The 14,929-nt window shown below is 42.8% G+C and overlaps 3 protein-coding genes across 7 annotated transcripts in view; 2 read left to right on the top strand and 1 right to left on the bottom strand.

Annotated features, from left to right (window-relative positions):
• The window catches only part of MAPKAPK5 (MAPK activated protein kinase 5), a 33,659-nt gene extending 28,372 nt beyond the window's left edge, over window positions 1-5,287 (top strand). For 4 of the 5 annotated variants that reach the window (XM_059876102.1, XM_024977368.2, XM_005217897.5 and 1 more), the window contains one exon: window positions 1,857-5,280. In XM_059876102.1, coding sequence (XP_059732085.1) covers window positions 1,857-1,951 — 95 coding nt within the window. In that variant the 3' untranslated portion in view covers window positions 1,952-5,280. 5 annotated transcript variants of the gene reach the window in all.
• Window positions 1-14,929, bottom strand: part of TMEM116 (transmembrane protein 116) — a 136,640-nt gene that overhangs the window by 18,999 nt on the left and 102,712 nt on the right. The gene's annotated exons all lie outside the window — the stretch shown is intronic.
• LOC112442049 (disintegrin and metalloproteinase domain-containing protein 1a-like) lies at window positions 6,797-9,220 on the top strand. The gene is given in 1 exon segment (XM_024977769.2): window positions 6,797-9,220. A coding segment is annotated over 1 exon segment (2,394 nt). The 5' UTR covers window positions 6,797-6,811; the 3' UTR covers window positions 9,206-9,220.

Here is a 14,929-nt window from a genome sequence, read left to right as displayed (position 1 = left end):
TACCACCTGGGCAAAAAAAAAGCATCAGATCTCAGAACTCCTTCCAGATACCTGAGCTTTTAACCGCATCATTAAAGAGCAGTTCAGTCTGAAGGGGAGAAAGAGGGCAAAGTACTGCAGAGTCCACCCTGCAGATCTGCTCAGTTTAGAGAAGACCTGTTACACTAAAGAGTAGAGTGTCCCAAATCTGCTGCTCATTGAATTTTTTCCCCCACAGGCAGAGGCAGAGGTGTATTTTTTGAGCTGCTTTTGTATTGTCTTTTAGTGTAGTAGGCTAGACTTCAGGTCTAAGATGCTCAAGGCAAGGAGCCTGGTTTTTGGACATCAGAAGTCCAAAAGCTAGCCCAGCCATTTCTGTACTTGGAAATTAGCTTCTCTAGGATTTTTTTTTTTTTTTTTAAAGATTTTGAAATCATCTATACAGAAAAGTGACCACATTTGAGGTGCACACTTCCAATAAATTTTCACAAAGTGAACATTCTCACGTAACCAGCACCTGAATATATGCCCTCCTCTACTACCTCCTTCCCCACAGGGTAATTATGAGCCCAATTTCTAGCACTGTATATCAGTTTTGCCTAATTTTATATTTTATGTATATGGAGTCAGACCAAGTCTATGTTCTTTTGTATCTGGCTTCTTTTTGTCAATGTTTGTGAGATTCAACCATATTGTTGTGTGTAGTAGCAATTCATTTCTCATTTATATATATATATATATATGTAAATGTATGTATGTTCTCTCTCTATATTCATGTTTTTTTCTCCATATATATACACCACATAGTTTTTGTATTTATCCATTTTACTTTTGAATGGATATATGGGTTGTTTCCAGGTTTTGGTAATTAAGGAAAGCACTGCTCTGAACACTCTAGTATATATCTTCTTTTTTTAAGATTTATTTATTTCCGTTTGTTTATTTTTAGCTGCACTGGTTCTTCATTGCTTCACGCAGGCTTTCTCTAGTTGCAGTGAGCGAGGGCTGCTCTCCAGTTGCGGTGCGCAGGCTTCTCATTGCAGTGGCTTCACTTCTCTTATTGCAGAGCATTGGCTCAAAGTGTGTGAGCTTCCGTAGCTGTGGTTCATGGGCTTAGTTGCCTGGTGGCATGTGGGATTTTCCTGGATCAGGGATCAGACCCATGTCCCCTGCATTGGCAGGCAGACACTCAACCAGTGGACCATCAGGGAACTCATTTCTCTTATGTATCTAGAATTAGAGTTGCTGGTTCACGGGGATATTCATCTGTTTGGCTTTAGAAGGTACGGCCACCAGTTTCCCAAAGTGGTCGTACCAATGTATACCTCCACTGGCAGGGTTTGAGGGTTCTAGTTACTCTGGATCCACACCAGCACTTGCTATTGTCTTTTTCATTTTAGTCATTCTAATTAGTAAGTACTGTTGGCATTGCAGTGTCATTTTACTTGGCCTTTCCCTGATGACTTATAAGCTTAAGCACTTTTTAATGTTTACTGGCCACTTAGATTTTGTGAAGTGCCTATTCTGTTGCCCATTTTTCTGTTGACTTGTACCTCTCATAAATGTGCAGGAGTTCTTTATATAGTCTGGATATGAGTTCTGTTGTAGACACATATTACAAAGAACTTCTCCCTCTTTGTGGTTTCCTTCTGTGCTGTTGTACTGAACACTGGATTTTTATGACCAGGTTAATAAGCTGCTCAACTCTGCCTGAAAAATGGGGGACTTGAACTGCTTGTGATCGGTGTTGGTGATGGTTCTTCCATTGGTGAAGGTGAATTTGACACTAGTGAGGTGTACCTTATTGGGTCCCTGTCAAGAATCTTACCATCTCCCCAACAGTTTGGAGACTCACCTTTTCCTTTTTTGGGTTTCAGGTCGTGGATTCACCGATAAAGTAGATCGATTAAAACTGGCTGAAATTGTGAAGCAAGTGATAGAAGAGCAAACCACTTCCCACGAATCCCAATAATGACAGCTTCAGACTTTTTTTAAAAAGAATTTGAAAATTTATTCATTAATGTATAATTTTTATGTAAATTAATAAATCATAATTTCATTTCCACACTGCTTAAAGATGCTATATAAATTTAGATACAGGATTTACTAATAGTATATATAGTTCATTTGTTTTAAGAAAAGCTCAGTTCCTAGAGATATACTATTACTTTAGGATTGTTTAGTCATCTGTTGCAAAGCTGACGGTATTGTCAAGCAAGATTGTTTTATTTGTAATAAAGCATACAAAAACCATTTGCCAGTGGTAGGCAAACGACCGACTATTTTGACCTCTCTGTGTAGTAAAGAGCTGAATCAAGTACTGTGGAATCTGGTTTCAGTTGCCCTGTGTATTTCCTCTCTGCACTGTTGGTGGATTAGCTCTGGTGCCAAGAATTTTTTGTGGATCCGTGTTGCAAACTGCCTGATGGAACTCAGAGGGTGCCAACTCCTGTGATGGAAGAGGCAGGGAGCTGAGTCCTCGTATCTCTTCTCCCTAATTCCCTAGGGAAAAGTGGTCCCATTTCTTTATTGTCATATTTGTTAAAAGGTATTGATGTGTTTCTTTAATAGGATTCTCTATTGAGTTTATTCTTTCATGTTCAACCAGAGCTTCAGCCCTGCTACTTCCTTGAAGGTCCTACCTTGCACTCCCCATTTCCTGAAGCCCTCACCAGCTCCATTGCTTCTCACTTCCTTTTATGGAATGATTTTTCTGAGAAAGTTACATATCATAAAAACTGGACTAATGGATATTCATGGGAAGGACTGATGCTGAAGCTGAAGTTCTAATACTTTGGCCACCTGATGCGAAGAGCTGACTCACTGGAAGAGACCCTGATACTGGGAAAGATGGAAGGCAAAAGGAGAAGAAGGTGGCAGAGGATGAGATGCTTGGATAGCATCACCAGCTCAATGGACATGAACTTGGTAAACTCTGAAGGGATAGACTCTGAGGGATAGTGAGGGACAAGGAGGTCTGGTGTGCTGCAGTCCATGGGGGTCACAAAGAGTTGGACATGACTTAGTGACTGAACAACAACAACTGGGTTAGCAGCTAAGATGGTCCAGGTTTCTGTCTTAAAGCTACCTTTTCTCTCTAACGTTTCTGCCTGGGTTTCATGTTGGCATCCCCTGGACTGCATGTATTTTATTTAGCACTCTTCATTTTCAGGAAGCATGGTTTTGGCCCAGAGATCAGATACTTGAATAGAAACAAGGCTCAGTGCTTTTCTACTGTGCTGTTGTGCAATGGGCTTCCATAACAAACCATTTTTATTTATTTTAGTAGTTCTTGGCTGTTGGTTCAGTGTTGGTAAATGGGAGAACTAATAGGCAAACTCCAATTCACAGAGAAGGAAAGGCTCGGTAGCCTCAGTTACTCAGTTTCATCCCACCACATTCTCTTCAATCGAAGTCAACCCCACAGAGCTCACTTACTTTCTAACTCTTCCACTTTCCTAATATGTCTTCAGTATGACATTGGGTTATGTCATGGGTTATGACACACATATGTGTGTCAATGAGTGTAGTAATACACGATAAAAATAATATCTTTTAGGAATTACCTTATACATCAGTTCCCTCATATTTTGGGGAATTTTTAATCCATGGTGTTTTTTGAGGTAAGACTCACTAATCTCAGGTGACTGATAACTCATAAATGGATACCCTGTAAAGAGAATTCAATACTTTTAAACATGGCAAAATCTAACAGGCAGCAGAGAAAAACAAACCAAAAAACTTAGCTGAGAGTTGAATTAAAAGTTGAATTCTGTTTTTCAGTGAAATGCAGTCTTATAAATCACTTTCTGCAATCAGGAAAAACTGCACTTGTTTCTGGAACAACTGAATCCCTGTTATGTTTCTTATTTTATTGCAGACGTTCAGTATTTGTGGGCTTTTCTTGTGGCTCAGCTTGTAAAGAATCTGCCTGCAATGTGGGAGACCTAGGTTTGATCCCTGGGTTGGGAAGAGCCCCTGGAGAAGGGAAAGGCTACCCATTCCAGTATTCTGGCCTGGAGAATTCCATGGATTGTATAGTCCATGGGGTTGCAAAGAGTTGGAAAGAACTAAGTGACTTTCACTTCAGTATTCCCTGGGGTGAGGAAGGCAGTAACTAACTTTGTTACTCTTCTTTTTCTTCAGAGGAACCTTCTAACAGAGGAACTAGTCTACCATTAACTTCTCAAATTTGCTATTTAGGTGTCTTCTAAAGGCTCAGGATGATTTCCCTGTGTAGTGAATTTTAGGTATGATCTAAAAGGGCATCCAAAAGATGCTTCCTTTTACTCTGAACAGAGGTTGCTCATGTTTCTTTAGGCTGAATTAAACTGGCCCCCCAAATGAGTAGAGTGTCCAGAGGGTTATGCTCAAAGTTTTAGAATAGCCTGAAAGTGAAGTGGCTCAGTTGTGTCTGACTCTTTGTGACCCCGTGGACTGTAGCCTACGAGGCTCCTCCTTTGGTCCATGGGATTTTCCAGGCAAGAGTACTGGAGTGGGTTGCCATTTCCTTTTCCAGGGGGATCTTCCTGACCCAGGGATCAAACCCAGGTCTCTTGCATTGTAGGCAGACGCTTTTACCAACTGAGCCACCAGGGAAGTCCATGGAATACCCTGGAGGGTGTTTAAAAGTGGGTCCTACCTGACACAGAGCTCCATGACAAAACCGGAGGTTCCAAAAGACTCAGCACTGTTTGGTCTTTAAAGTGGGGTTTTGTTTATGGGAAGTTTGTAGACCAGTAGCATATTCTGCTTTAACTTTACCAGTCAGGTTTGGTAATAAAGCAAAATTAACATGTACTGGAAATGAAACAAAATCATCCTTGTCTCTTTTGACCTGTCCCTCTAATGCCTGTATCTGCAGAAAGTTCAAATTCTAAGAACAGTTCTCATAGGCAGGAGGTTTAGAGTCTTCAGTTTTCCTACATGATTTGCCAACCCTCTGTTTACTATATAACCATTACTTATCACTCAAATACCTTTAGATTTTACCACAATTGTTAATCTATTTGATGTGGAACAACATTTGTATTTTTCTGGCTAATGTATTTTATAAGCTAGGAAACACTTGTCAGAAGTTAATTGTCTGAAACATGCAGATAGGAGGAAATGCTTTTTAAAAAAGAAATTTGTTTTTGTATTCATTTGAGATAGAACAAGTTGAAGGAATTATTGAAGTCAAATGATTTAAATCAGATCCTGCGTGTGAATACTTTTGCGTACATGTGTATTGATGAAAATGTTTCAATTTGAGAATTGGAAAACTGGATATTTAATTTTAATTATATTTTTATTTATTTACATAGTAGAAGTGGTCTTTCATTATTGATTTGATTCTTTTGTCCCACAAAATGACTTGATCAAATTTGTCCTGTCTGTTTACTTAAGAACAGGGGAACATCTAAAATCTGTAATAGTTTCCAAGTTACATACTTTTAAGAGGCTTTTCTCTTATATAAAATACAAGGAGGAAGGAAATACACCTAGAAATCATTTCACCATTTTTGCTGTAAATTTTAATGGGTGATATGGTATTAATTTTCTTGCTAGATATGGATACATTTCCTTGTCTGTGTTAGGAATTAAACATTATTAACTAGAAAGGGTTAGTGAGTTCATGTGCTCATGCTTATATCTGAGATCTCGTATACCATTCTTTTTCAAATTCTATAGTGCATCTCTCCATTTTTGTGCGGTACTTATATTCCTTACCCTTATTTTGAAGGTTTTATATTGTAAGTATTTGACTTAATATAAAATTATTTTAATGCAAGATAAAAGATGTGTAGAGTCTTACTTTAGTTGATATTAGGATGCAAAAAAGAATAACAGCAAAGAACATGATAGATAAAGCTTTTTTTCCCTTTTTTCCTTTTAAATCTATACTACTAAATATAACAGATCAACATCAAAATCAAAAGACATTCATAGACAGTATGGTTCAGTTTTAGTTACAAAAACAAAGAGGTCTTCAAAAAATTCTTATACAGTGCATTTTTATTTTCTTGATGAAATGGTAATTAGATAACCTGGTTATTCAGAGTTTAGTTTTACTCCAGAATTTGTTTTTATGTTGGGAGAAACTGAATTTCGATCCTAGTCACTTGTTAGTCTCCATAGTGAAACTGAGCTTCTTTCATTTAACAGTTAGTATGTCTATACATTCAGAATACTTCTTATTGGAGGAAAATTATGTTATATGCAGATATAAAATGTCTAAACTCATCTGTCATGAAAAAAGTGAATGAAGGAGAATTTCTGCACCCATGTAGAAGTTTGCTTGAATTAAACAAAAAAAACCGACCCTGACAAAGGAGGACTGGACTGAGAAGAAATGCTGTCAGTGCTGCAGATACTGGGAAAAGCGGCAGTGGGCAACAAAGAGCATCATCCCGCTCTGGGTCCCCAAAGAATCCCCATCCCCTCCCCCCTGACCTCCTGCCAGAATGTTGGGTTTCAGAGAATGAGCAGATTAATGGATATCAGGAATAGTGTGGACTGGGCTGAGGACAGGATAATTTGCTTGAGTAAAACTACTGACTTGAAACCATTAGAGGCCGTCTACTTGGGTAGACGAACCAGCCACGGACCATTAAAACCATTGCTGTTGGAAGGGGGTCATATAGTAAGGAAACCACTGAAGACCAAGAGAGAAAAACAACAGAAACACAGCCCCAAGGTCTGTAAGACTCAAGAGTTGGGCAGCACCCACCCAGTAGGGACCCAGCATAGATCTGGGGCTAACAGCTAAATTTCCCAGGCTCAGCATGCCAGGGAGAGCAACTGCTTCTGTTGGAAACAAGCCCTGCATCGTCACCTGATCACTAGGGCCATGTCAGTGGCAGCGTCTGACTCTGTGAGAGTCGCAGTGAGAGACTCTGCCTCTGTACTGCCTTCTCTATGAAAAAGGCAACTGCCTATGTTTGAGGCTATCAGAGTGCTTCAAACTTGGGCTCCTCACATGAAGGGCTTGAGGCTGGCCCTGGTGCCAGGACTTTCATGTGCCAGGTTGGGGATCCTGTTGTTCTTGGTACTGATTTCTCTGCCAAGCCTGTACTGTGACCTGGGCTCACCATATCACTCTTCCTATGAAGTAGTCATTCCCAAGAGTCTGACAGTGGAAGGAAGGGAAGACCAAGTGGAAAAGCTCTCCTATGTGCTATTTATGCAGGGCCAGAGGCAGCTGATTCACCTGACGCTGAAGACAGACTACTTTGTGGATAACTTCCCGGTCTTCAGCTACCACGATGGCATCCTGGGGCAAGAAATGCCTCTCATCTCGCGGGACTGTCACTACGAAGGCTACATAGAAGGAGTCCCAGGTTCTTTTGTTTCTGTCAACACCTGTTCAGGCCTCAGGGGCCTCCTGATTAAGGAGGGAAAATCCTATGGCCTTGAGCCCGTGCACTCTTCCAAACGGTTTGAACACCTGTTGTACGCCATGGCCCACGAAGCTCGAGTCTCCTGTGGCGTCACGTCCAAAGACAGCCAAGTGGCGTCCACCAGCCGGCGACCAGAGAGCGGCAAGCCTCACAGCTGGCAGGTGCCATCCGACTTGTGGTCACATACCAAGTACGTGGAGATGTTTGTGGTGGTCAACAACCAGCGGTTCCAAATGTGGGGCAGTGACGTCAATCAGACAGTCCAGAGAGTAATGGACATCATCGCTCTGGCCAACAGCTTCACAAGGGGAATAAACACAGAGGTGGTGCTGGCTGGAATGGAGATTTGGACGGAGGGGGACCTCACAGAGGTCCCCGTGGACCTGCAAGTTGCACTCAGGAATTTCAACAGCTGGAGACAAGAGAAGCTCTTCCATCGTGTGAAGCATGATGTTGCCCACATGATCGTGGGACAGCATCCTAGAGAGGATACGGGGCAGGCATTTCTCAGTGGTGCCTGCTCCAGTGATTTTGCGGCAGCCGTGGAATCCTTCCACCACGAGGATGTCCTCCTGTTTGCAGCGCTCATGGTCCATGAGCTCGGACACAACTTGGGTATTCGGCACGACCATCCGGCCTGCATGTGTAAAGACCGGCCCTTCTGCCTCATGCGTGAAAACATCACTAAAGAAAGTGGCTTCAGCAACTGCAGCTCTGACTTCTTCCACCGGTTCCTCTGGGAACACAAGGGGGCCTGCCTGTTCAACAAGCCTGGGCACAAAGGCCGCTTACGGAGGGCTTCCCGCTGTGGCGATGGCATTGTAGAAGGACCTGAGCAGTGTGACTGTGGTTCTAACTGTGAAAGGCACCCATGCTGTGACACCAGATGTCAGCTGAGAGAGCATGCAGAATGTAGTGATGGACTCTGCTGTGATAAATGTCGCCTGAGATACCAGGGATTCATGTGCCGTGCTGCTCTGGGAGAGTGTGACCTCCCAGAGTATTGTAATGGTTCCTCGGGAGAATGTCCCAGAGACAGCTATAAGCTAGATGGTACCATGTGTGACAGAATTCACTACTGTGCTGGAGGTCGGTGTAAGAACCCTGACAATCAATGCATGGATATATACGGGTCCCCTGCAAGGTCTGCCCCAGAAATGTGTTACGTTTCAATGAACACAAGAGGGGACCGGTTTGGAAACTGTGGTACCACCAGCTCACCGAGGTTAACATATCTGAAGTGTGCAGATGATAACATATTTTGTGGCAAACTTATATGTACAAATGTTAGAGAGATACCACAACTCAAACCCAATCATACACTGATCCAGGTCGCTCACAAAGATGACTGGTGCTGGAGCATGGATGCCTATGGCACTGCTGATGTCCCTGATGATGGAGATGCACACACTGGCACTCTCTGTGCCCCACACAAAGTCTGCATGAATCACTTGTGTACTGATTACACCTCACTTGGGTACAACTGTGAGACAACAGAACTGTGTAACGGGAAAGGAGTTTGCAACAATTTTAGGCACTGCCACTGTGAGGATGGCTATGCGCCCCCCGACTGCAAAGATCCAGGAGAAGGTGGTAGTGTAGACAGTGGTCCTCCTAGGATATCAATTCAGCTTTCAAGTGGAGGTGAAAGTGAAACTCCAAAGAGACGCAGTTATGAGATTCAAGGTATTGGCAACGTTGTTTTCATAGTCCCTTCACTACTTTTAGTACTTTTGATAATTGCAATACTATTTATTAGCCTCAGGACTGGAATTGAATCAGTAGAGACCCCAGGGGTATCTCAGATGAGACTACAGAGGAAACCAGTAGTGAGGTATTCATAATGGAGCTCCTCCCAGTGGGGATACAAGAGGGGTCAGAAGGGGCCCCCACCAGAGCAGGATCCCCCACCAGAACAGGGCCCGCCACCAGAGCAGGGCCCGCCACCAGAGCCATCGCCGCCAGGGGCACCACCTCCGGAAGCACCCACATCAGAGGGACCCACACAGGCACCACCCCCACCAGAGGCACGACCCCCAATGGAGGCTCCTCCACCAGCAGGACCCCCACTGGATGCCCCACCACCAGGACAGCCAGTATCACAAGAGGCAGCAGGTGAAGGACAAGGATAACCAAAGGCAGAAGTGTACTGGAGGAAGAATTCAAAAGTATCAAATGTCTCAAGCACTGAGTGGGAATAAGGCACTCACAGAAGCAAAGGTGAAGTGACAACTGATGGACCCTGTAACTCTGACAGGAATAGTCTACAGAAACTTAACAACATAGGAACAGGATGACAAGGTTTTCAGTATTCACTTTATTAATTTGTTATATATTCATATGTGAACTCGTATGTAAAATATTCTACACTTTCGCTTTTTCCCATTTCACGAAACAATTTTATGTAAGTTCTCCTCATGAATCATACTTATCAATGTCATCTTTTAGTTGGGCCAATTTCTGACCTGAAATTACTGTTCACAGCATACTATCTTCCATCTGCACTGTTTGATATACACTATTATTTGCACCTAAGATTATCACAGGATCATTCATCCCACTCATACGTATTATTTAAAGAATGTTATCTGTTCAGTAATCTAATTTGCTTCAACAATTACTATTCATGAATAGGAAATGATTTTAAATAAAAAGCTATTTTAAGAAGCATCACTTCAGACTCCATAGTGCCTAGTCCTTGGGGCTTCTTTATTTTGCGGCTCTCTTAGAAGGGGCTACATCTGCTCCAGGGGGATCTGATCACCTTGGATGCATGGGGGTGGTGCATGAGGGAAGGAGAGCACTGAGGCAAGAGACAACCTAGTCTAGAGTGGAGTTCAGCTGGAATTAATAATTATTGATTTTTTTTTCTGTTTTTCCACTTATGTTTATTTCTGATTTTTAAGTTAATATATTGCTGATTGACAGTCTAAAGAAACAGAGCTTTGGAGTGGGGTCAACTGTGTGTAAAGAGAGAACAAAGCACATGTAACATCACCAACTCTACGCAAGACAGTGTGTGCAGTCAGATGCTCTACCCCTAGCAATACCCCCAAGCACACGTAACATCACTGACACGGTGCTAAGTACTCTACACGCACCCTTAATTTCATCCTCCCGTGCACAATATGAGAGTCCATCGTGAATACAAAGAAACAGAGTCTGGAGAGTTCTGCTCTAGAGTTGGTAAGGAGTGGAGCCTGTATCACCATCACTGTCTCCTAGACAAATGCACAAGTATTTACCTGACCTCTCTGCTCCCAAAGTAGTCTATTTTCCACCCAGCAGACAGAGTGATTCTTTTAAAAAGCAAGTCAGAACCCACCCATTATCTTTAAAAGTTGCTGGTAGGTCCATAGCCTGAGGGCCCCATGTTGATCATTTGATTTGACAACGGAGAGTTGTTTATCCACTGACATTCCGGAGCTGGCAGTTTGGATGGATGCATGGGGGTGAAAGCTTATTCCAGTGGAGTCAAAATGCAAAAGATGGGCCCGAACCCATTTGTGAAGGTGTCCAATCTCTTTAGTATTCAGAGAAATGCAGCTTATCTAGCCGTAGAGAGATATCACTATACACTCACAAGACTGATTGCAGAAGAAGGAAATTCCAAGTATTACCACGGAACAGTGGAAATTCATCAATTGCTTTAGAAATGTAAACTGGCAGCCACTTTGAAATAGCATATACTGAATACCCTTGACCTTTCTACCCTGACATCTGCATCCTCTGACTAGATAATAATGGACACAGAAGCATAGTTCACAGTATTCCAAAAGAACTCCACGTTGTATTCACAGATAATACAATGGACGTTAAATTGTGACAGATCCACACAGAGAAACAGAGGAGTACAGCAACGGAAAGGAATGAATCACAGTGGCACACAAAAGCACCTAGGAAGCTTAAATACTACTGTGGAACTAAAGAGGCTTTGCATTAACACTGCATTCATCTGGCTTCATATCAAGTGAAGAGGGGAAATGGGAAGCACTTCCAAAAGGTCAAAATAAGGGTCTACAGAAGCCCCCTCCTCCACAAAAGCAGTGGTAACACTGGCAAAAACAGTCACAGTCAACTTTTTTGCAAGTGTGGAAACTGTCTAGGTCATACAACAACAAAACAGCTCAATCTTGGTGAGAGCAGTGAGGTGTGTGAACTTTTAACTACCCAACTCCCATAGCCGTCTCCTCAGGTGCCCACGAGTCATCTCAAGTACAGCTCAACTGCATCGTCTCAACTGCAACGGCTGTGAAAACAGGCAGCCTGGTAGAATGGACAGAACGGTCTGGAGCTCCCTCAAAAGCCTACCCATAGCATGACTACTAGTTTGCGTGTCTGGCAGGCTCCTGGAGAATCCCCATTCAGGAAACCTGTGTTCCTATAAACCTCATAGGAGAAAGCGTAAGGCAAAAGTTTCACGGCACTGGATTTGGCAAAGGTTTCTCAGCTATGACACCAAAAGCACAGAAACCGAAGAAAAACAGACAAGATGGACTTTAGGAAAATACTTAAATTTTGTGCATCCAAAATTACTATATATTCACAGAGTGAAAAGGCCACCCACAGAATGAGAGAAAATAGTTGCCAATCATATATCTGATAAGGAACTACTATCCAAAATACATAGCGAAAACTCCTAAAACTCAACAACAAAAAACCACACAGCCTGATTCAAAACATGGGCAAAGGACTCAAATGGAAATTTCTCCAAAGAAGATACACAAATGACCTTTCGCATATGAAAAGATGCTCGATGTCACGCATCCTTAGGGAAATGTCAAGCTGAACTACAATGAGATGCCACCTCATATCCATTAGCATGACCACTACAAAAACAAAAGAAAACAGAAAAGAACAATGTTGGAGAGGAGGTGGAGAAAACTGGAACACTTGTGCCCTACTGGTGGGAAGGTAAAATGCTACAGCTGCTGTGGAATGGTATGGTAGCTCCTGAAAGATATTAAAAATAGAATGACCATGTGATCCAGCAAGTTCACTTCTAGGTATAAGCCCAGAAGGATGCAAAGCAGGATCCCAAAGAGAGCTTTGTATGTCCATACATGTAATGTTCAGAGCAGCATTATTCACAACAGCTAAAATGTGGAAGCAACCTGAGTGCCCACAGAGGGGTGAATGGAGAAGCGAAAGGTGGGCTGTACATACAATGGAATATTATTCACCCATAAAAAAGAGGAAAGTCTGCAAACTGCCACAACATGGATGGATCTTGAGGACATTATGCTAAGTGAAATAAGCTTGTCGCAAGAAGACAAATACTGTCAGATTCCACTTAAATGATGTACTTGTGTAGTAAAATCATACAGACAGAAAGTAGGATAGAGGTTGCTAGGGGCGAAGGGAAAGAAGATAATGGGGATTTATACTTTAATGAGTATAGTTTCATTTTTACATAACGAAAAGAGTCCTGGAGATGGACAGTGGTAAGAATTGATGCTTTTGAACTGTGGTGCTGCAGAAGACTCTTGAGAGTCCCTTGGACTGCAAGGAGATCCAACCAGTCCATCCTAAAGGAGATCAGTCCTGGGTGTTCATTGGTAGGACTGATGTTGAAGCTGAAACTCCAATACTTTGGCCACCTGATGTGAAGAGCTGACTCATTTGAAAAGACCCCGATGCTGGGAAAGATTGAGGGCAGGAGAAGGGGACGACAGAGGATGAAATGGTTGGATGGTATCACCGACTCAATGGACATGGGTTTGGGTGGACTCCGGGAGTTGGTGATGGACAGGGAGACCTGGCGTGCTGCGGTTCACGGGGCCGCAAAGAGTCGGACACAACTGAGCGACTGAACTGAACTGAACGTAGCACACCAGGGACGTTACTTAGTACCACTGACGTGTACACTTAAAATTGGTTAAAATGGAAAATTTTATATTCTGAATGTTTTAACAGAATGAAAAAAATCCAAAGAAAAAAATGAGATAATTTTCCACTCTAAGAGGTAACCATTGAGAAAGTGCAAAAGCCCACAGAATCGGAGAAAACATTTGTAAATTACATACCGACGGAGGTCAGCTAGTACCCATGAAACATTTAGAACTCTTACAACTCAACAAGACACCCTGTTTTAAAAGGGCAAATTATGTGAGCGGTTGTTGTTGTTACTCAGTCGCTAAGTTGCAACCTCATGGACTGCAGCACGCCAGGCTTCCTTGTCAATCAGCCAACTCCCGGAGCTTGCTCAAACTCATGTCCATTGAGCTGACGACGCCATCCAACCATCTCATCCTCTGTCGTCCCCTTCTCCTCCCGCCTTCAATCTTTCCCAGCATCAGGGTCTTCTCCAACGAGTGAGTTCTTCGCATCAGGTGGACAAAGTATTGGAGCTTCAGCTTCAGCATCAGTCCTTGCAAAGAACACCCAGGGCTGATCTCCTTTAGGATGGACTGGCTGCATCTCCTTGCAGTCCAAGGGACTCTCAAGAGTCTTCTCCAGCACCACAGTTCAAAAGCATCGATTCTTCGGCGCTCAGCTTTCTTCACAGTCCAACTCTCACTTCCACACATGACTACTGGAAAAACCATAGCCTTGACTAGACGGACCTTTGTTGGCAAAGTAATGTCTAGGTTGGTCATAACTTTCCTCCCAAGGAGTAAGCGTCTTTTAATTTCATGGCTGCAGTCACCATCTGCAGTGATTTTGGAGCCCCCCCCCAAAATAAAGTCTGACACTGTTTCCACTGTTTCCCCATCTATTTCTCATGAACTGATGGGACCAGATGCCATGATCTTCGTTTTCTGAATGTTGAGCTTTAAGCCAACTTTTACACTCTCCTCTTTCACTTTCATCAAGAGGCTTTTGAGTTCCTCTTCACTTTCTGCCATAAGGGTGGTGTCATCTGCATATCTGAGGTTATTGATATTTCTCCCGGCAATCTTGATTCCAGCTTGTGCTTCTTCAAGCCTAGCGTTTCTCATGATGTACTCTGCATATGAGTTAAATAAGCGGGGTGACAATATACAGCCTTGACGTACTCCTTTTCCTATTTGGAACCAGTCTGTTGTTCCATGTCCAGTTCTAACTGTTGCTTCCTGACTTGCATATAGGTTTCTCAAGAGGCAGGTCAGGTGGTCTGGTATTCCCATCTCTTTCAGAATTTTCCACAGTATGTTGTGATCCACACAGTCAAAGGCTTTGGCATAGTCAGTAAAGCAGAAATAGATGTTTTTCTGGAACTCTCTTGCTTTTTCCATGATCCAGCGGATGTTGGCAATTTGATCTCTGGTTCCTCTGCCTTTTCTAAAACCAGCTTGAACATCTGGAAGTTCACGGTTCACGTATTGCTGAAGCCTGGCTTGGAGAATTTTGAGCATTACTTGACTAGCTTGTGAGATGAGTGCAATTGTGTGGTAGTTTGAGCATTCGTTGCCATTGCCTTTCTTTGGAATGAAGACTGACCTTTTCCAGTCCTGTGGCCACTGCTGAGTTTTCCAAATTTGCTGGCATATTGAGTGCAGCACTTTCACAGCATCATCTTTCAGGATTTCAAATAGCTCAACTGGAATTCCATCACCTCTACTAGCTTTGTTCTTAGTGATGCTTTC

Source organism: Bos taurus, chromosome 17 (assembly GCF_002263795.3).
Source record: "Bos taurus isolate L1 Dominette 01449 registration number 42190680 breed Hereford chromosome 17, ARS-UCD2.0, whole genome shotgun sequence".
Taxonomy (NCBI): Eukaryota; Metazoa; Chordata; class Mammalia; order Artiodactyla; family Bovidae; genus Bos; species Bos taurus.
Note: the sequence above shows the minus strand (reverse complement) of the source record. Positions and strands in the feature narration are given on the sequence as shown.